General features: G+C 63.6%; 2 protein-coding genes across 3 annotated transcripts; both read left to right on the plus strand.

Moving 5' to 3' along the window:
• Nucleotides 1-563: 563 nt before the first annotated feature.
• On the plus strand, nucleotides 564-12,271 carry FBXL16 (F-box and leucine rich repeat protein 16). 2 transcript variants are annotated; one of them, XM_058712027.1, is made up of 6 exons: nucleotides 564-877; nucleotides 7,408-8,066; nucleotides 8,751-9,259; nucleotides 9,668-9,752; nucleotides 10,109-10,172; nucleotides 10,333-12,271. In XM_058712027.1, the coding sequence occupies exons 2-6, from the start codon at nucleotides 7,422-7,424 to the stop codon at nucleotides 10,479-10,481; spliced, it is 1,452 nt and encodes a 483-aa protein (XP_058568010.1). In that variant the 5' UTR covers nucleotides 564-877; nucleotides 7,408-7,421; the 3' UTR covers nucleotides 10,482-12,271. The 2 variants fall into 2 exon arrangements, with proteins under 2 accessions (XP_058568010.1, XP_058568009.1); XM_058712026.1 differs by having other exon boundaries at nucleotides 565-872.
• Nucleotides 12,272-13,451: 1,180 nt separating this feature from the next.
• WDR24 (WD repeat domain 24) lies at nucleotides 13,452-18,629 on the plus strand. Its single transcript, XM_058712025.1, has 8 exons — nucleotides 13,452-14,533; nucleotides 15,521-15,698; nucleotides 15,848-16,520; nucleotides 17,078-17,196; nucleotides 17,275-17,396; nucleotides 17,491-17,595; nucleotides 17,675-18,015; nucleotides 18,169-18,629. Exons 1-8 carry the CDS (start codon nucleotides 14,053-14,055, stop codon nucleotides 18,520-18,522), a joined length of 2,373 nt encoding a protein of 790 aa, XP_058568008.1. The 5' UTR covers nucleotides 13,452-14,052; the 3' UTR covers nucleotides 18,523-18,629.
• Nucleotides 18,630-18,649: the final 20 nt, after the last annotated feature.

Raw genomic sequence — 18,649 nt, forward strand, 5'->3', positions numbered from 1 at the left:
CGTCCCCGCTGCGGGGGGTTCTGGACTTGGCACCCAGCAGGTGCGCCGGAGACGTGAGGGCCATGAAGGGGGCTTGGCCGCCCGCTCCGCTCCGCAGGAAGGGCTGGGAGGGGGAGGGGGGCACCGTCCTTGCCCTCGAAGGTGGCATCCCAGGGTCGGGACGCGCGGGGCCCGCACCTGTCTGCGCGGGACCACGTACCCCCGAGCCAACCGCCGGCGCCAAAGAGCTCGAGTCCTCTCCCCCCGCAGGGCTCCGGGCAGGCAGGGCTCTCCCCGGGCCGGCGGCTCTCGGGCTGCGCGCCCTGCCCGCCCCGCCCCGCCCCGCCGTGCGCGCGGGTCTGCTGTTGTGCGGGCGCCCGAGGCGGAGGGGCAGGGGTGCCGCCGGGCCGGCGCGTGCCCGTGGGCGCGCGGCAGGGCGCGGCGGGCGGGGCGGGGCTCGGCATCCTCGGCGCCCCCGCCCGGGCTCGCCAACCGGATTGGCTCCCGGCGCCGGGAGCGCGCGAGGGCGCGGCGTGTAGAGCCGGGCGGGGGGCGCGCGCGGCGCCGCCGGCGGCCGCGGAGGAGCGCGGGGAGGAGGGCGCGGGGAGGGAGGAGGCGCCCGCCCGGCTCCCTGCAAAGCGGCCTTATTTATCTGGGCACTGCCTCAGCCTCCCCGGTGGGAGGCTCGGGCAGCCGATCCTCTCCCACCGGGGAGCTCCTCTCCGGGCGCGGCCGAGGGGGCCGGCCAGGCCGGGGCGCGGGGCGCGGCTGGGCCCTGCCGGCCAGGCCAGCACCTCGGCCGCCTCCCCGCTTCGCCAGCGCCCATGCCGGGCTCCCCATGACGAGAAGACGCCCGGCGGACAGCGTGGCATGAGCCAGGTGCCCGGGCCGAGGTAAGGTGTGTGCACCGGGCCAGGTTGTGGAGCGGGGAAGGGGCCAGGCCACGCCATCGCGGCGGCCACAATGAGGAGGGGGGAGGGGGCTTCGGACAGGGCCGCCAACACCCCCAGGGTCTCACATCCGCGCCGCCGCTTCCCAGGCGGAGGCCACTGAGCCTGTGGTCCTGACAGGCCCTCCCAGGGCTCCTGACCCCAGAGGCTGCCTGGTTGAAGCACGCTCCCCACAGCCACTGGACCAGGGCTGTGGGCCGGTGCCGCCCGACCATATCTCGGTGGGAGCAGAACTGCAGGCCCCCAGCCGGCGTGGCTGGGTGAGATCCTGGACCTCCTTTGAGCTCTGAGCTTCCCTCCCAGCACCACGAGCCCCTGGGCCTATGAGACAGGTGTTAGACACAGTTCCACTCCAGGAGCCATGTGGATGCATGGCGGGGGCCCAGTCTGCCCTGGACACCTGGGCCTGTGTGGAGCTGCCACCACAGCAGGAGGATGAGGGGAAAGGAGGAGGCTGGCCACGTGCCTGGTCCTGGAGGAGGGGTCGAGCCTTGGCCAAGGTTGGACGGCCTCAGAAGGGAAACCGGGCACTCTGAGACTTGCTAGGGTAGGGGTCTGGCCTCCCGGGATTTCAGGGGAGAGAGTCCCCCACCCATCACCCCAGAAGGAAAGCAGGCCTAGCTGTTGGAGCCTCAGGGAGCCCACGGCCCAGTGGCCACTCCTCCAGCCCCTCCCGGCCTCTGCACGGGAAGCCTTCCCTCCAAAGAGACAACAGATGGCGGATGCCGCTTCACCTGCCCACTCGGTCAGTCCCTTCCCGGTACCCGCCACCTCCCAGGCCCCTTCTTTCAGCCAACGCCTTTGAGCGGAGGCCTGGGCTGGGTCCCTGAGAGGGCAAAGGCTTGATGGAGACTTGCTGGCCTGGCAGGAGGTGGCCACAGGTCTGGACCAGGAGCTATGGGGACAAGGGAGATCCAAACCCCGGTCATAAACGTGGGCAGTGCAGGGCAGACTGTTCAGGCCGCAAGGGCCCGCCGTCTCCGCTACTTGGCTCCCCTCTTCCTCAGCCACCTCTCACTTGGGCCAGGCCTATAAGTACCCCTGATGCTGGGCAGGCTCTCTGGACAGGCGCTACCCTCCAGTTCACACCCACTTCCAGGGCACTTCAGCGAGTCCTCTCTCCCAATGGAAGAAGGACACAATTAGCCCTGAGGTAGGGGCACCTGGGGCCCTCGAGACCGCTGGCCTGGGCCCAGGAAGCCTGCGCTGCTGAGAGCCAGGGAGACATCTCACCCCAAGGTAGGGCCCTGCTCGGCTGCCCGTAGCCCCATCTTGTCACACGTGGGTGCTCGCTGCCATGCCTCAGAGGGGAAGAGTGGAGGTGGCAGTGAAGGAAGGCTCTGTGGGGTAAGTGGGTGGTTCAGAACCTTCCCCACCACTGGCAGGTTGGAGCCGCAGCCAGACCAGTCACAGAGGGTGGGCTTGGACCCCATCACTTCACTTGGTGGGGAAGAGGGGGAGGGTTTGAGACAGCCACCCAAAGAGGCAGACACTAGATGCCCCCAGTCTAGGCACTGGGGGGGCTCATCCTCCAGAGCAAAAGAGCCAAGATGAGGCGTGGAGCCCAAGCCCATTCCCCAAGGTGCCCAGTCCCACATGGCCAAGCTGTCTTGAGCTTGACCGCAGGACTGGGTCTGATGAAGCACCCATTGGGTCTCTTTTGAAGCCATGTGCTCACTTCCTGGAGCCCCCGGGGCACGGGTGGGGCAGCCTGCACCCCAGAAGCATCTCTGGGCTGGGGGCGGGAAGGGAGTGCTGCCTGGCACATGTGCAAAGTGACAGGGATGTGAATGTGCCTGAGTCACGGGGCTTGTCATGGAGTTTGTCAGCCCGCACTGTGTCCCTAATCCCAAGCTGGTTGTCACCCCAGTCCCTGGGGATGTCACTGCAGATCGACCCGATGTGAATTTTTCGGGCTACCCATGCCCTGCCCAGCTCCATGGGCCTCAGTGGGCTGGGAGAATTGGTCAGTGCAGGTCCTATCAGGGCCAGACCCCTCCAGCATTCACGGTGGGCTGTGTCAGAGTATCGGGGATGAAGGAAGAGATCTCGGAGTTGGGGGCCATGAGGAGTGGAGGGTTTCCCAGGCACGAGCAGTCCAAAAGAAGAGAGTCCTGCAGCTTGCAACCTCTGGTGAGAGAGCAGGGGCATGACAGAGATAATGCTGGGGGAGACCACTAGCCTAAGGTCCCAGGCTGGGAGGACACAGGGGACAGGAGAAGCAGAACAGGGCGGAGGAAGAGGCCTCAGGAAGTGCACCTGGCCAGCGGCAGACCAGCTGGGGGCCCAGGGTCACCACCTGGACCTCAATGCCTAGCTTGGTCTTTGGAGGTCAGACAGACTGGGGTCAAATCCCAGCTTTGTGCACCTTTTGAAAATTCAGTCTCCGAGCCCCACTTTCCCCACGCCTGGTCAGGCAGTGTGGGAAGGGCTCAGACCAGCAATAGAGGAGTGGCACTGGGAAGAGCAGGGCAGGACCAGCTCCTCCCTCCCTTCTGGTGGTTCCTGTCCCCTCTCCCTGGATCTGGCCAGATTATGAGGGATGGGCAGGCAGCCTCCTTAACCCTGCAGCTCCCATAGTGGGGACTCAGCCAAAAAAGAGATGTGAGCCATCCTCTTCCCATGGGCCTGAATAATTGCAAGGCCCACCCTAAGCCCCAGGGTCTTGGGCGCCTTCTCAGAGACTCTGGCACCAACCCAACACAGTGGCTGCCCTCACTGTGGACAGTGGCCTCTGCTACAACCAGGATTAACAAACTGAGCTACAAGCAGCTCTCCTACCATCCACTGCCCTCTTCTTCATCTGGCCTGTCTTCCATCAAGCCTCCTGGGCATCTGGCAGCCATATCCCTTTCTGCATGACCCTGCTGACTGCCATTATTCATTCATTCATTCATTCATTCATTCATTCATTCAGCCAGCACTCAGAGGCCACTCAGTCATGGTGCTGCCTGTCTTCAAGAAGTCCCCAGCCAAGGGAAGAGACAGATGGATGGACAGTAATGACTGAGACCCTGGAGATGCTTTTTTTCAGGGCTGGGGAGTCCCGCAGGGGGAGACCGGGGTGGTGCTCACACTGAAGAATGGAGGGTGAGAGGCTGGCAGGATTAAGAAGTAGGGAGGCCAACTGAGCAAGCAGGGGGCCCACCATGTGCCCTGGGAGGGGATGAGGAATACAGAACAGGGGTTCTGGCTGGACTGTAGGGCCATGGCTGGGGAGGAACCAGAGGCGAGGCTGTAAGGTGGACTTGCTAGGCCCAGTGACTTGGCCGCAAAAGAAGCAGTTCCTTTCAGGGCCTCAGCGTGGGCATCTGGAGACTGTCGGCCTGGGAGCCACCAAGTTCTGGAGTCCTCCCAGGAACCTGGAGCCCCCGCAGCCTATCCCAGGAGGACCTCCTCCAGAATTCCGCTCCACACGGAGGCACAAGACACCAGGGGCTGAGGCTGAGAATAGTGCAAGTTTGGCCATCTTTTTAAAACGCCTCTTTTCCTAGCGTTAGCTCCTAGTGCTTAGTGCTAAAGGAGGAGGCAGACCACATAAGACTGGCCACTGCCCCTTCCCCATCCTGACTAGAAACTCCAGGCAGGTCCTCTGAGCCCCAGTGCATGCAGTAGGGACAGGAACAAGTACCAAAGAGGTTGGGGTCTCGCAGCCCATCTGGCTGGGTGGGTGGGACCAGGCAGAGGGCCACTTGTCCCAGCCCCCTGCAAGAGACCCCCTGCCTAACTGACAGGAAGACTCATCTCTGACAGCAAGCTCGGTTCTCTCCTAAAGCCCTGACCCCTGGGCCAAGGTGTGGCTGTTTCCAGTTTTGAGCCACAGAGCAAGGATTGTCAGGCTGGGTCAGTGAGGCTGGAGTGTGCAGGTGGAGCCCAGCAGGACCATGGACAAGGTCAGGAGCTCAGAGCTGCTTCGGCCGAGAGGCAGCTCCAGGCGAAGGCTCGGCAGAAGGGCTGACCCACTGGCAGGCAGGGCAGTGCCTTCTGGCCAGGGATGTGAGTGTGAGATAAGGGGCAGCCAGGCCTCGGGCACCCCCACCCCCACCCCCAGGCGGAGGCCATCCTCGACCTGGCCCCTCCCTCCCGTGGGCTCTCTTCACCCGCTGGCTGTTTTCACCAGCTCCACCCTGAGGCCTGAAGAGGGGATGGGACTGTGGGCGCGTGCAAATGTGAGCTCCAGTGGGGTGGATGGGGGGGGGCGGGGGAAGGGAAGAGCCCTGCAGATGCCCGGGGCATCCACGTGCACCCTGCCCCCCACCACCAACTCAGGCACTCCACGTGCACACCCGTGGCTGGGAGCATCTTTAACCTAAATCGGCACTGCTCTTGAGTTATTTCTCCCCTGGTGCCACCTCCGCCGCCTCCTCCGGATCTTGGCGGAGCGGGCGGCTTCTCGCCCCGCCCCGTCGCCTGCTGAGCTGGGTTTGCCGGGGCCGGCCCCCCTTCCCACCCCTACCAGCCGCTGTCCGCGGTGGAGCCCGCCGGGGCCTGGCCTCCGAGCACGCGCACAGCGGCTGGAGGGGCGCTGTCCATGGTGCTGCGCTCCGGGGCCGAGCCAGCCGCGCCTGGTCTGCGGGAAGCGGCGGAGACCGGGTGGGCGGCGCGCCCTGAGCCCTGAGATCCTGGCGCCCGGCACCGGGGACACAGAACGTATTCAGGCTGGGGCTGCCTCTCTGAACCCAGCACAGCCCACAGGAGGGAGTCGACAGGACGACAGGACAGCCTCTCCTCTGGTCCCAGGAGTGGGCGGCTAGTCGTGGGCTTCACGCTGTCCCTCCATGAGGCACTTCTGATCCACAACGGTCTCCTCATCACATACTGGTTTTAAGAGATCTGGGGCAGCCCTCGTGTCAGGCTGCTCCCCCCGCCCCCCGCCCCAACACACACGGGGCCGACATGAAGCTAGTGGACATTCAGCGGACGTTGTTATGAATGTCGTGTTTTATCCAGCGTGAGGCTGCTACTATCTGGTCATGAGCTTCAGTAAAGGGACAGCCAAGCTTGGGGAGCCTCCCCTGGGGAGGGTGGGCCTGATGTGGACTGCCAGGCTGGGGGCTCATGGCTGTCAGAGCAGGAAGGCCTTTCAACCCAAAGCTGAGTTGGTAGCCATGAGGCCATGTGTTCCCATAGACCCCTGGTCCCAGCCCAGGTCAGCAACCCCTCCACAGACGTGGAAGGCCAGCAAGGGTTGTCCTGTCCAGGGCTTGGAAGCCAGTGGAGGCATGGTGCTGGGTAGAGCAGGGCAGGGTGGCTCACTTCCCTCCCTCCTAATGGCTCCTTACCCCTTCCCCTCAGGCTGGCCATGGGGTCTAGAAGCAACTTCCTCACCACTTTCCAAAGGCTGACTGTGGGCCATACACTATGCTTAGCCCTTTTCACATGTTGTCCCGTGGGGGTGTATCATCCTTTCTCAGGCTCAAAAGTAAGGAAAGTGAGTCTCAGAGAAAAGTGCCTCACTGAGGCCACAGAGCCAGGGTATGTGACCCCAGAGCTTGTATGGCTGAACCAGTGGGTGCACTGCCTTTCCCGTGGGATGTCTAGAGTGGGGCTGGGCGAGAGAAGATCTGGAATGTGGAGCAGATGGTGGTACTGTGAGGGTCCCCCTGCCCCCCTCTCCAGGGCTATCTGTGCTCAAAGCCATCTGCCACCCACTCACAACCTCAGAGCCCTGGTGGGGGGGGGGCGCATTGGCGGGGTGGCTTCAGTCCCACCCTATGAGGAACTCTCTACAAATATGCTTCCACAGCCAGCTCTAGTCCAAGCCTCGACTCCACCACTTACTGTGACCTTGGGCAAACAGTTCATGCTGCTTGATTTTCCTCATCTGTAACAATGGGCACAATCATCATAGTACGATCCTCAACGGGTTAGATGGAGGATTACAGAACAGTATGTGTCCAGGGATCATTGTGCTGGCATCAGAGTAAACCTCGCCCTTTCTTTTGGGTAGATTATGAACCACAGAACCTCCAGTAGGCACTGACATTTTCAGGGGCTGGTGTGTGAGTCTCAGACAGGGTCCTGGAACCACTCCTCAGAGGCATGCCGGAACCCCACAGTGGAGATGCAGAGGCCACCCCACACCAGCTCCCTCAGTTTCCCAGTTCCTACCCGGGTAGAGGTAGGCCTGGCAGACACTGATGTTGGGCATCAGGGTAGTAAAGGTGAAGGGAGAAGTCACAGGCAAGTGTCTGTCTGTCGCTGCCTCTCTTCTCTCATCTCTAAAACGAGAACCATAGTACCTAGCTGTCAAAAAGATGTGAGTACTGGTTGAGCTCAGTGCGCATAGTAGGTGCTCAGGGAGTGTCATAGTCATGAACAGCCCTGATCTCACAGTCGGGGAAGGAGGGACTTGGATTCAGATCCTTTCTGTTGGGTGGTTCTGGGAGTGCCAGGGGAGGAGATGCCCTGGGATGGGAAGGAGCCCAGCCCTCCTGCGGCAGGAGACTCATTACCCCATCCTGGACCCTGTCTGCAGATCGAGCGAGGAAGATGTCGAGCCCGGGTGTGGACGGCGACCCCAAGCCTCCATGCTTGCCTCGAAATGGCCTGGTAAAGCTGCCGGGCCAGCCCAACGGCCTGGGTGCAGCCAGTATCACCAAGGGCACACCAGCTGCCAAGAACCGGCCCTGCCAGCCACCACCCCCACCCACCCTCCCACCGCCCAGCCTGGCTGCCCCACTGCCACGGGCTGCCCTAGCTGGGGGCCTGTGCCCCCCGGCAGGGCTCCCCCTTGGTGGACCAGCCTCAGTCCCAGTTCCTGGGCCCCCAGTGGAGCGGCCACCACTGGCCACAGATGAAAAGATCCTCAATGGCCTCTTCTGGTACTTCTCGGCCTGTGAGAAGTGCGTGCTGGCCCAGGTGTGCAAGGCCTGGCGGCGTGTGCTCTACCAGCCCAAGTTCTGGGCGGGCCTCACACCTGTGCTGCACGCCAAGGAGCTGTACAACGTGTTGCCTGGTGGCGAGAAGGAGTTTGTGAACCTGCAGGGCTTCGCTGCGCGTGGTTTTGAGGGCTTCTGCCTGGTTGGTGTCTCCGACCTGGACATCTGTGAGTTCATCGACAACTACTCCCTCTCTAAGAAGGGCGTCAAGGCCATGAGCCTCAAGCGCTCCACCATCACCGATGCCGGCCTGGAGGTGCGCCCCACCGGTGGCCTGGAAGGGACAGGGATGGGGTGGGCAGGGCCAAGCAGCAGCAAATGAGCTGGGGGGTGGGGGGAGGGAGGGTGCCCCCGGAGGAAACCCCAGGCATACAAGGAGCAAAGGAGCTGAGGGTGGAGCTGGTGCTCTGTGGATCATGTCTCTGGGGGAGGGGAAGCAGGACTGGTTACATAATTGGGGGGACCCAATCCAAAATGAAAATTCAAGTCCCTTGTTCAAAGATGGTTAAGAATTTCAAGACAGCAACATCAAAGCAATCAGTCAAGTGGGAGCCCCCTCTGAGCTCAGAGCCCCACATGCCTGTGAGGCCAGCCTTGGGGCGGGGGGGGGAGGGGGGGGAGGGATGCTGCAAGGGAGCAGGTGCTCAGGCCAGAGGAGCAGCTGTGCAAGCTGCCCCTTCCCCAGGGCCAGGACTCTAACCATCAAATCCTTAGCACCAAGTGCTCTCCAGCCCCTGCTCTGGAGAGGCCCTGAGCTCCCAGGTCCCCCCGTGCTCTGCCTCTTCTCTTAGAATGTGGTGGTGATGTGAGAAACACACTGTGAAGTGCACTTGTCCTGTTTTACACCCGTCTACACTCGAGAACACTGCTTTCTGCCCCTCATCGGGCTCCTTCCGCCCCGCCCTCCCCCCCCATCCTCACCACGCCCTGCTGCCCGCAGGTGATGCTGGAGCAGATGCAGGGGGTCGTGCGCCTGGAGCTGTCAGGCTGCAACGACTTCACCGAGGCGGGGCTGTGGTCCAGCCTGAGCGCCCGGATCACCTCGCTGAGCGTGAGCGACTGCATCAACGTGGCCGACGACGCCATTGCGGCCATCTCGCAGCTGCTGCCCAACCTGGCCGAGCTGAGCTTGCAGGCCTACCACGTGACGGACACGGCGCTGGCCTACTTCACAGCACGCCAGGGCCACAGCACGCACACGCTGCGTCTGCTCTCCTGCTGGGAGATCACCAACCACGGCGTGGTCAACGTGGTGCACAGCCTGCCCAACCTCACCGCGCTCAGCCTCTCCGGCTGCTCCAAGGTCACCGACGACGGCGTCGAGCTCGTGGCCGAAAACCTGCGCAAGCTGCGCAGCCTTGACCTTTCGTGGTGCCCGCGCATCACCGACATGGCGCTCGAGTACGTGGCCTGCGACCTGCACCGCCTGGAGGAGCTGGTGCTGGACAGGTGCGCGCGACCCCCACGCCCGGGCAGTGGGGGGGGGGGGGGGCGGGGGGGGCGGGGCCTTCTGAGCGGGGAGCCTAGACCAGTGGAGCGACCTGTAGCGGAGTGGCGCTGCCGCGTGATGGGGAGTGGGTTGAGGACGGGCGCTCACAAACCCGGGATCCAGAGTGGCCCTGTAACAAGGGTGGGGCTGAACCGCCCCCCCCCCCCGGGAACGGGTGGTGCCACCAAGCAGCCAGGGTGGGGGTTGGGGGGGACCTGGCTGGGGAGAGTCTGTGGAAAGGGAAGCGCTCTCATCTGTGCCGCCCGGAGAGGAGCTTCAGGCCTGGACCCGCCGGGAAAAGCAGGAAGGGGCGGAGCTGAGGGGCGGGGTGTTTCAAGGTGGGCAGCGCCCCTCTGTTGCACCCACAGGTGTGTACGCATCACGGATACTGGCCTCAGCTACTTGTCCACCATGTCGTCCCTCCGCAGCCTCTACCTGCGATGGTGCTGCCAGGTACCCGCCCTCCTCGCCTCCGAAGACTGGGGAGCGGAGGTGGGGGACTCGGCCCTTCCCGGCCGCTCAGCCCGCTGCCCTGATCCCGGAAGGGTCAGAGGCAGTTTGGGTCCCTCCACACCTAGCGCGCGACATAGGCCGAGCGCCCGGACTCCCTGGGACCCTCAGCACCACTCCCCCGCTGCCTCCTGGCTCCTTGGGAGGCCGAGAAACCCCCCTTTTTGAGCCCTGCCCCCCTGCCCCTCCAACAGCTCCAGGCCCAAGGCCTGACCCTAGAAGTGCCCCCCACCCCCCTCCCCGCCAGGGCGCGACCGGAGGTCGTTAACCCGCCCTGCCCTCCCTCCCCTCCCGCCCAGGTGCAGGACTTCGGGCTGAAGCACCTCCTGGCCATGAGGAGTTTGCGGCTCTTGTCTCTGGCAGGTGAGACCCCACCCGCCCCCACCTAGCCCTGCCGGGTCCCTCGCGCCGATTCATACCTGGGACTGACTCCCCGGGTCCCACGGCCCGGGCCGGAGGGAGACGCCGGGCGAGCTCCGCCGGCCCCGCACTCAGCCGCCGCCTCGCCTCCCGCCCGCTGCAGGCTGCCCGCTGCTGACCACCACGGGGCTGTCGGGCCTGGTGCAGCTGCAGGAGCTGGAGGAGCTAGAGCTGACCAACTGCCCCGGGGCCACCCCCGAGCTCTTCAAGTACTTCTCGCAGCACCTGCCCCGCTGTCTCGTCATCGAGTAGCGCGGGCCTCCCCGCCCCCGGCGCAGGAAGCCGCCACGCTCCGGGGCGGGACGCCTTCTCCCGGCCCTGCCCTCAGGGGAGCCCTCGCGCCTGCGGCCCAGCGCGGGAGGCAGGGCGAACCTAGTGACCGCCCGGCCCCCGCGCCCCTCCTGGCCCCGCCCGGGCGGGGAGGGGCGGCGGGCGGGCCCAGCCCCACGCACGCACGCACACTCGGGGACTCTGTGCATGCCCCTCGTGCCCGCACTGCACGCCCGCCCTCCACCGCACCACAGCCGCCTCCATCATTCGTCCACCCGCTGGGGGTGGGGGGGGTGGGGGGGGCCGGGGCTCGGTCCCAGGGGGCGCTTTAAGCTCTCCTGACCGCCGCCCTTACCACCTTCCCCGCCACACCCCGCTCTGTCTCCCCGCTGTCCCCCCATCTCGGGCAGGGCCCGGAGGGATTGAGGGGAGCTGAGTCCCCCAGGACACAGGGGCCAGAAGAGCCCCAAGGGCTTCCTGCATCTTCCACTGCACCGCGCCTGAGGCCCTCGGAGGGGTGCGAGGGGAAACAGGCCACCGCCAAAGCCATGGCCCGCCAAGGAGCCCAAGTCCCTCCCGCCCGTGCCCCACCTCATGCCAGCCTGACCCCATGAGACCTCCCCTTTTCCTGGCCACTGTATGAGGCAGTCCCCTGCTCGCCCCATCCCCCACTGGCAGGTCTATGGGTCCCTGGGCCAGAATGGGGTGGAATTGGGTTGAGGGAGGGACAGCCCTGGCTGACAATGATATTGGTGTAGTCAACATTAACCGAGCCGGCTGCAGCTTACCTCAACCCCGGCAGGACACCACCACCTTGAGAAACCACAAGCTGGAGCGACCCTCAGGCCCTGCAGGCCTTGCAAACAGCCCTGGGTGGATCCCACACCAGTCCCTGTAGCCAGCTAGGCCCAGCCTCCTCAGCGCCACATTTTATCCTGGGCAGGTCTCTGTCAGGTGGAAGCTGGAAAAGCGGGCCCCAGCCAAGGCTCAGGATCAGTGCCAGCCAGCAACTCCAATCTTACAGTGGCCAGCACACCCTCAGCATCCAGAGGAGGGAGGGCTCCTTTCTAGCTGCCCCCACCCCCTCCCCAGCTTCCCAAACCTCTGCCTGCCCAAATGGGCTCTCGCCATGTTCTGTCCAATCCCAAGACATACGGAAGTCCTGGGGATGCTGGCACATCTTGGCAATTGCTGAGGAGGGGGCTGGGACCCCTTTCCATCCCAACCTTGAGCCCCAGGAAATACAGTGCCCACACCCAATCTTGGGACACCCCCTGTCTGGTTGGAAGAAAGTAACCAGTTTCCAGAGAGCCAGAGAGTGAGCGAGAGAGAGCGAGCGAGAGAGAGAGAGAGCGAGAGCGAGCGAGAGAGCGAGAGATGCTGTTGAAGCGGAGAAACAGTTCAACAGCCCAAAGATTTCCCTGTCCTGGAGTGCCCACAGGAAGCTCCGGGGCTGAGGTGGTCAGGAGCCAGTTTCTTCAGCCCCTCCTCCCCACGGCTCCCTAGTGGGGAGGAGGCAGCTGTCCATTTGTCCAAAGTATTAATGCAACTGAAGCTGTGATATTTCCAACGACTGTAGGAGGAAAAATTAAGGGGAGAGAGGAAAACAAAACAAAACCAACCAACCCCTAAAATCATTTTCTTATTGTACATAACGACCTCATTCTCCTGTATATGCGGAAGATATAACCTTATATTTGGTAAGTGTTTCTTGTGCTATTTTATCACGTGACCTGTTTATAAAAATATATATTAAAAAAGTTGTAAAAACACGTGTCTGAGTTGTTTTTAGGTCATCCGACCGTGGCAGGGGAAGGTGTATCTGCCCAGGGTGGCCCAAGTCTCTGGACTCTTGTGCACCGCTCAACTCATCACACTTTCTGGTTCTCTCAACACGCAGAGGTTGGTGCCACTATGCAGACTGGGAACACAGCAGTGACCAGTACAGACGGTCCCTAAGCTTTCATTGCTTTGGGGAGGAGAGAATGATACCAAAGTCATTACATATAAGATTAACCTCAAAATATCTAGAATCTAGTCCATCCTTCCAGAAGGGCAAAGATGAGCCCTGTTTCGTGCTTTGGGTAACTGAGGTTAAGAGGGGGGCAGGGATGTCCTATAATCATACAGTACAGCAAGGACCGAACAGGACTCAAAACCAGGAAAGAAAGGACGGCTCAGAGAGGGTCATTCGATTGCCCGGGGGTGGTGTGAACCAGCAGGATCTGTCAGGCACCGGAGTTTGTGGAGACCGAGACAGGCATGATCCCTGCCTGATATACACTCGTGTGCCACACGCAATGACCACTAAACGAAGGAATGCGTTTTGACAAGCACTGTGGAGGTGACAGTGACTGGAGAGGCCACATGTTAGATGTGGGGGCCGGGGAAGGCCTTTGACAACGAGATGCTTATGCCGAACCCTGGAGCGTGGAGAAGACGCTTTCTGCAGAGCGGAGAGTGCAGAGCAATCGCGTGGCCCGGACAGGAAAGAGCTCGGTGGGCTGAAGAAGCGGTGTAAGCGGCCGTTGCTGGAAGTGCGCCAGGAGAGACGGAGGCCGGGAGTCTGGGGGTTATTCCTAAAGCGGTGGGGAGCCCTGTGGACTTAGACCAAAGAGTGGTACCTGGCAGCTGTGCGGGGCTCAGATCGGGGGGAACGAGGTGGGTCCAGGGGAGGAGAGTGAGGAAGGAGGTGGAGACGACCGCAGGGACTCGGGACTCGTTTAGGGATGGCTGGACTTGCTGGCGGAGAGCGAGCACCAGCATCAAAAGACCAACCGCTGAGGCGGAACCGCGGGAACGCACGGCAGCGCCTCTCCCACAGTTCGGGACCATCCTTCCGGCTGCACCAACTCGGCTCCCTCATCCGGAACGCTTGCAGTGAGGTGCCCGGTTCCGCTGAGGGGCTGACAAGCACGGACCACTTCCGGCGAGCAGGTGGGCGGGAAAGAGAAGGGCTGCTTCCGGCCTGGCGCTTCCGGCCAGGCCCGCCCGGCAGTTTTAGGCGATGGCTCCGGTGCCGGCGGAGGGAGAGGCTTCTCCGATCCCTCCAGCGGTGTTCCCGCGGCCTCCCCGGCCCCGCGCGCGCCACTCTCAGTGCTCCGCGCCGCCGGGGTCTCCTGCCTCCCGTCCGGCCAGACCCCTCAGGCTCTTTACCCGGCTTGGCCCTTGAAGTCCCGTCGGTGGCCGCCGCGCCCCTCTGGCCCTTCCGCCTCTTCCCTGGAGGCCCTGAGACGGACTGTGGGGACTACTTCGCATCCTTGCAGGCACTGACTGACCGAAGGTCCAGTAACCACCCGGGTCTGACTGTTGGGGGATGGAGCGGGGACCAGGGCTGGCACTGACCGGGTAGGGTCTCCCCACAAGTCAGACGTGTCTCCTGAGGGGCGGTGAACGGTCCTGGATTGGCTCCCCAAGACCGACCGGCCCAGGACTAAGCAGCTTGGGGGGGGGGACCCAACCAGGGTGGCGGGTCTGGACTGACAGGCCCCTCCTGGCTGACCAGGCCAGTCCACTTGACGGGCCTCGTGTCCCCACCCCCCCCCGGGCAGCCATGGAGAAGATGTCCCGAGTGACCACGGCCCTGGGTGGCAGCGCGCTGACGGGCCGCACCATGCACTGCCACCTGGACGCGCCGGCCAATGCCATCAGTGTGTGCCGTGACGCCGCCCAGGTGGTCGTGGCGGGCCGCAGCATCTTCAAGATCTATGCCATTGAGGACGAGCAGTTTGTGGAGAAGTTGAACCTGCGTGTGGGCCGCAAGCCCTCGCTCAACCTGAGCTGCGCCGACGTGGTCTGGCACCAGATGGATGAGAACCTGCTGGCCACGGCGGCCACCAACGGCGTGGTGGTCACGTGGAACCTGGGACGGCCGTCGCGCAACAAGCAGGACCAGCTGTTCACAGAGCACAAGCGCACGGTGAACAAAGTCTGCTTCCACCCCACCGAAGCCCACGTGCTGCTCAGCGGCTCCCAGGACGGCTTCATGAAGTGCTTCGACCTCCGCAGGAAGGACTCTGTCAGCACCTTCTCTGGTGAGGCCCTGGAGGTGGTCGGGCAGGTGGAGAAGGGCACCATGTGCTTCTAGGGTCTTCAGGTGTGCTCCCCGAGAGCGCTGCCAGAGTGGCCGAGGGTCAGCATGGGAGCAGGGGGCGTGGGATGAGGGAGAGCCTGAGCAGACTGCGGCCGACCTGGGCCGCTGAGCGGACGCTTTGGTCTGCTGCCTCCTCTTTTCCTGCCTCAGAGCCCCGGGCCGCTTCACTGAATGAAGGAAGCCACGGGGACCTCCAAGGTCCGCAGCTCAGGGATGAGAGGGGGCGGAGTATGCTGCCTGCCCCTGCCCCCCAAGTTCTTTTCCCAGCAGGCCCAGCTCCTCCGCCACTGGCTCAAGGCCAGCTGGCCCATTCACCCTGAGGAGACCAAGTGCGGCACAGGGCGGAGCCCTCGGTCGCCTCAGAGAATTGGGGGGCCTCCTAAAGCACCTGAACTACCTGCGCTGTGAAAAAGCTGGAGTCTTTGAAGGCTCTCGGTGTGCTGGTCCGGGGGGTGGATGTGGACCGTTAAGGTCTCCGGTCCCCGGAGCTGACCCGGCACTCCGCCTCAAGGCGAAGGGATGGGGCCGAAGCTGGGGCACCCTCGGGGGAGTGCAGACAGCCCAACAACGCTCGGTGCTCCGATGGCCAGTCCGGAAGGCAGGCCGCAGCTTTGTGCAAGGGCTCACGTCAGATGCAGGATCCAGGGAAAGTTGAGGTCGTGTTTCTGCTTCGGAAACCACACGATGCCTGGCATCCTGCTCCCTGACCTGATCCACCCGAGCTCCTCTGTGAAGCCTCTGCCCACCACCGCCCACCCTAGGCAGGCTTAGGGGTGTTTACTCCGCCTCCTAGGCTTCCCGGCCTTGGTCATGGGCAGCCACGTGACTGCAGTCCAGTCACTCCAAGGCCGCCACACCTGGCTGCCCTCTCTCCTGGAGCCTCCTGTGGGCTGGCTCTCTCACCTTCTCCCTCCATGGATGTCGACAGGCCAGTCTGAGAGTGTGCGGGACGTCCAGTTCAGCATCCGAGACTATTTCACCTTCGCCTCCACCTTTGAGAACGGCAACGTGCAGCTCTGGGACATTCGGCGGCCTGACCGCTGTGAGAGGATGTTCACAGCCCACAATGGACCTGTCTTCTGCTGCGACTGGCACCCTGAGGACAGGTGTGGGGAGGGGTGGGGAGGGGAGGGCGGTGGCAGTAGGGTGGGATGGATGGGCTCATGGAAGGGCTGCCTCAGAACCTGTGAGGCAGAGAGCGGGGAGCCCTCCCACCCCTGGAGAGGATGCTGAGGGTTTCACGGACCTATTGCAGGGGCTGGCTGGCCACAGGTGGGCGTGACAAGATGGTGAAGGTCTGGGACATGACCACGCACCGCGCCAAGGAGGTGCACTGCGTGCAAACCATCGCCTCGGTGGCTCGAGTCAAGTGGCGACCCGAGTGCCGCCACCACCTGGCCACCTGCTCCATGATGGTGGACCATAACATCTACGTGTGGGACGTGCGCCGGCCTTTCGTCCCGGCTGCCATGTTTGAGGAGCACCGCGACGTCACAACGGGCATCGCCTGGCGCCATCCACACGACCCCTCTTTCCTGCTCTCCGGCTCTAAGGACAGCACGCTGTGCCAACACCTGTTCCGTGATGCCAGCCAGCCTGTTGAGCGCGCCAACCCCGAAGGCCTCTGCTATGGCCTCTTTGGGGACCTGGCCTTTGCTGCCAAGGAGAGCCTAGTGGCCGCTGAGTCTGGGCGCAAGCCCTACGCTGGTGATCGGCGCCACCCCATCTTCTTCAAGCGCAAGCTGGACCCTGCCGAGCCTTTTGTGGGCCTCGCCTCCAGTGCTCTGAGCGTCTTCGAGATAGAGCCTGGCAGTGGCAGCATGAGCTGGTTTGTGGACACGGCCGAGCGTTATGCCCTTGCTGGTCGGCCTCTGGCTGAGCTCTGTGACCACAATGCCAAAGTGGCTCGGGAGCTTGGCCGCAACCAGGTAGGCGGGGTGGCCCCAGAGGCCATGGGCTCCCAGGGGCCATGACCTTGGGGGTTCCTCCGACTGTTACATCCAAACGCTTTCAGGGATTTAGCACTCAGCTCTGGCTGCTCCCACCACCAGCCATCACCCTGGTAACAGGGTGCCCAGTGCCCTGCCGTGAGCCCGAGGCCAGTGCCGTCCTCTGGGTGCAGGTCTCGGGTGTTATGGGGTTCAGGTGCCCTCTTGTGGCTCGTCTTTGCTTTTGGATTTCCCAAGCTGTCCCCGCTCTGCAGAGGTGCATGCAGCCACTCTGGTCTCCCTGGGTCAGCAGGCTCATTTTCGTGTTGGCTGCCTTCAATTTCTGCTTTTGTCTATTCTCCTGTAGGAAGGAGGCTAGAATTTTTGCCTTTGGCATAGGCCTCAGTTTCCCCCGCTTGGGGTGGGCCAGGATGCTAGGTCCCTGGGGCAGCTGAACACTGAGGGGTTGTGATTCCATCTGGGCGTGGGGGGGGCGGGTGCTGCATGGGGCACCAGGGACCCAGGCTCCTTTGTAAGTGCCTGGTGGCTGCTCCTAGGTGGCACAGACCTGGACCATGCTACGGATCATCTACTGTAGCCCTGGCCTGGCGCCTGCCACCAGCCTCAACCACAGCGTGGGCAAGGGCAGCTCTTGCGGCTTGCCACTTATGAACAGGTAGACGCCTGGGGGTGGCTCTCCACAGAGGGTGGGACCGTTGGAACCCATCTACCCATCAGCCCTCCCTGTCCCCAGTTTCAATCTGAAGGATATGGCCCCGGGGTTGGGCAGTGAGACCAGGCTGGACCGTAGCAAGGGTGACACACGGAGCGACACGGTGCTGCTTGACTCCTCAGCCACACTCATCACCAATGAGGGTAGGCTGAGGGGCGGGCAGGGGGTTGATGGGAGTGGGGCCAGGGCATCCCAGAACCAGCTGCCTCTGGAACGCCCACCCTCCCTTGTGGGCAGATAACGAAGAGACAGAGGGCAGCGATGTGCCTGCAGACTACCTGCTGGGCGACGTGGAGGGCGAGGAGGACGAGCTGTACCTGCTGGACCCGGAACACGCACACCGTGAGTGGGGGCCGGGAGAGTGGGGTTGGGAGGCAGGGCCGGAGGCTCAGACCCTGCCTTCCCTGCCCCTGCCTTGCAGCGGAGGAGCCCGAATATGTGCTGCCCCAGGAGGCCTTCCCGCTACGCCACGAGATCGTGGACACTCCACCTGGCCCCGAGCACCTGCAGGACAAGGCCGACTCGCCCCACGTGAGCGGCAGCGAGGCTGATGCGGCTTCCTCAGCTCCCATGGACTCCTCCTTCTCGCTCATCTCGGTATCACACGCCCTCTACGACAGCCGCCTGCCGCCTGACTTCTTCAGCGCCCTGGTGTGCGACATGCTGCGCTTCTACGCCGAGCAGGGCGACGTGCAGATGGCCGTGTCCGTGCTCATTGTGCTGGGTGAACGCGTGCGCAGGGACATCGACGAGCAGACCCAGGTGGGTGACCGGGTCTCCGGGAGGGCCTCCCTGCCACCCCCAGACCTGACCCCCCGCACGTCTGCCTTCACCTGCACCCGGCGCGCTCAGGGTGAAGCCCACAGCGCGCCCACCTCCCGGCCTCTTGCCTCCCTCCCCTCTCCGCACCGCCAGGAGCACTGGTACACGTCCTACATCGACCTGCTGCAGCGCTTCTGCCTCTGGAACGTGTCCAACCAGGTGGTCAAGCTCAGCACCAGCCGCGCCGTCAGCTGCCTCAACCAGGCCTCCACCACCCTGCACGTCAACTGCAGCCACTGCAAGCGGCCCATGAGCAGCCGTGGCTGGGTCTGTGACCGGTGCCACCGCTGCGCCAGCATGTGTGCTGTCTGCCACCACGTGGTCAAGGGTCTGTTCGTGTGGTGCCAGGGCTGCAGTCACGGCGGCCACCTGCAGCACATCATGAAGTGGCTGGAGGGCAGCTCCCACTGCCCTGCGGGCTGCGGCCACTTGTGCGAGTACTCGTGACCCATCCGCGCTGGGCCTGGGGTGGGTGGGGCTGGGCGTGCGAACCAAATAAAGGACGCGGGAGCCGCGGTCTGAGGCTGCCTGTCACCCCATCACGCCGCCGACGGCCCGGTTTTTCCGCGCTGGG

Source organism: Neofelis nebulosa, chromosome 18 (assembly GCF_028018385.1).
Source record: "Neofelis nebulosa isolate mNeoNeb1 chromosome 18, mNeoNeb1.pri, whole genome shotgun sequence".
NCBI lineage: Eukaryota > Metazoa > Chordata > Mammalia > Carnivora > Felidae > Neofelis > Neofelis nebulosa.

Excerpts from the sequence above, each read along its gene's own strand:
- FBXL16 (XM_058712027.1), top strand. The coding sequence starts at position 7,422 with ATGTCGAGCCCGGGTGTGGACGGCGACCCCAAGCCTCCATGCTTGCCT. Across the intron at positions 9,260-9,667 it reads GAGGAGCTGGTGCTGGACAG|GTGTGTACGCATCACGGATA; the intron begins GTGCGCGCGACC and ends TTGCACCCACAG. Across the intron at positions 9,753-10,108 it reads ACCTGCGATGGTGCTGCCAG|GTGCAGGACTTCGGGCTGAA; the intron begins GTACCCGCCCTC and ends CCTCCCGCCCAG.
- WDR24 (XM_058712025.1), top strand. The coding sequence starts at position 14,053 with ATGGAGAAGATGTCCCGAGTGACCACGGCCCTGGGTGGCAGCGCGCTG. Across the intron at positions 15,699-15,847 it reads GACTGGCACCCTGAGGACAG|GGGCTGGCTGGCCACAGGTG; the intron begins GTGTGGGGAGGG and ends GACCTATTGCAG. Across the intron at positions 18,016-18,168 it reads ACATCGACGAGCAGACCCAG|GAGCACTGGTACACGTCCTA; the intron begins GTGGGTGACCGG and ends CCGCACCGCCAG.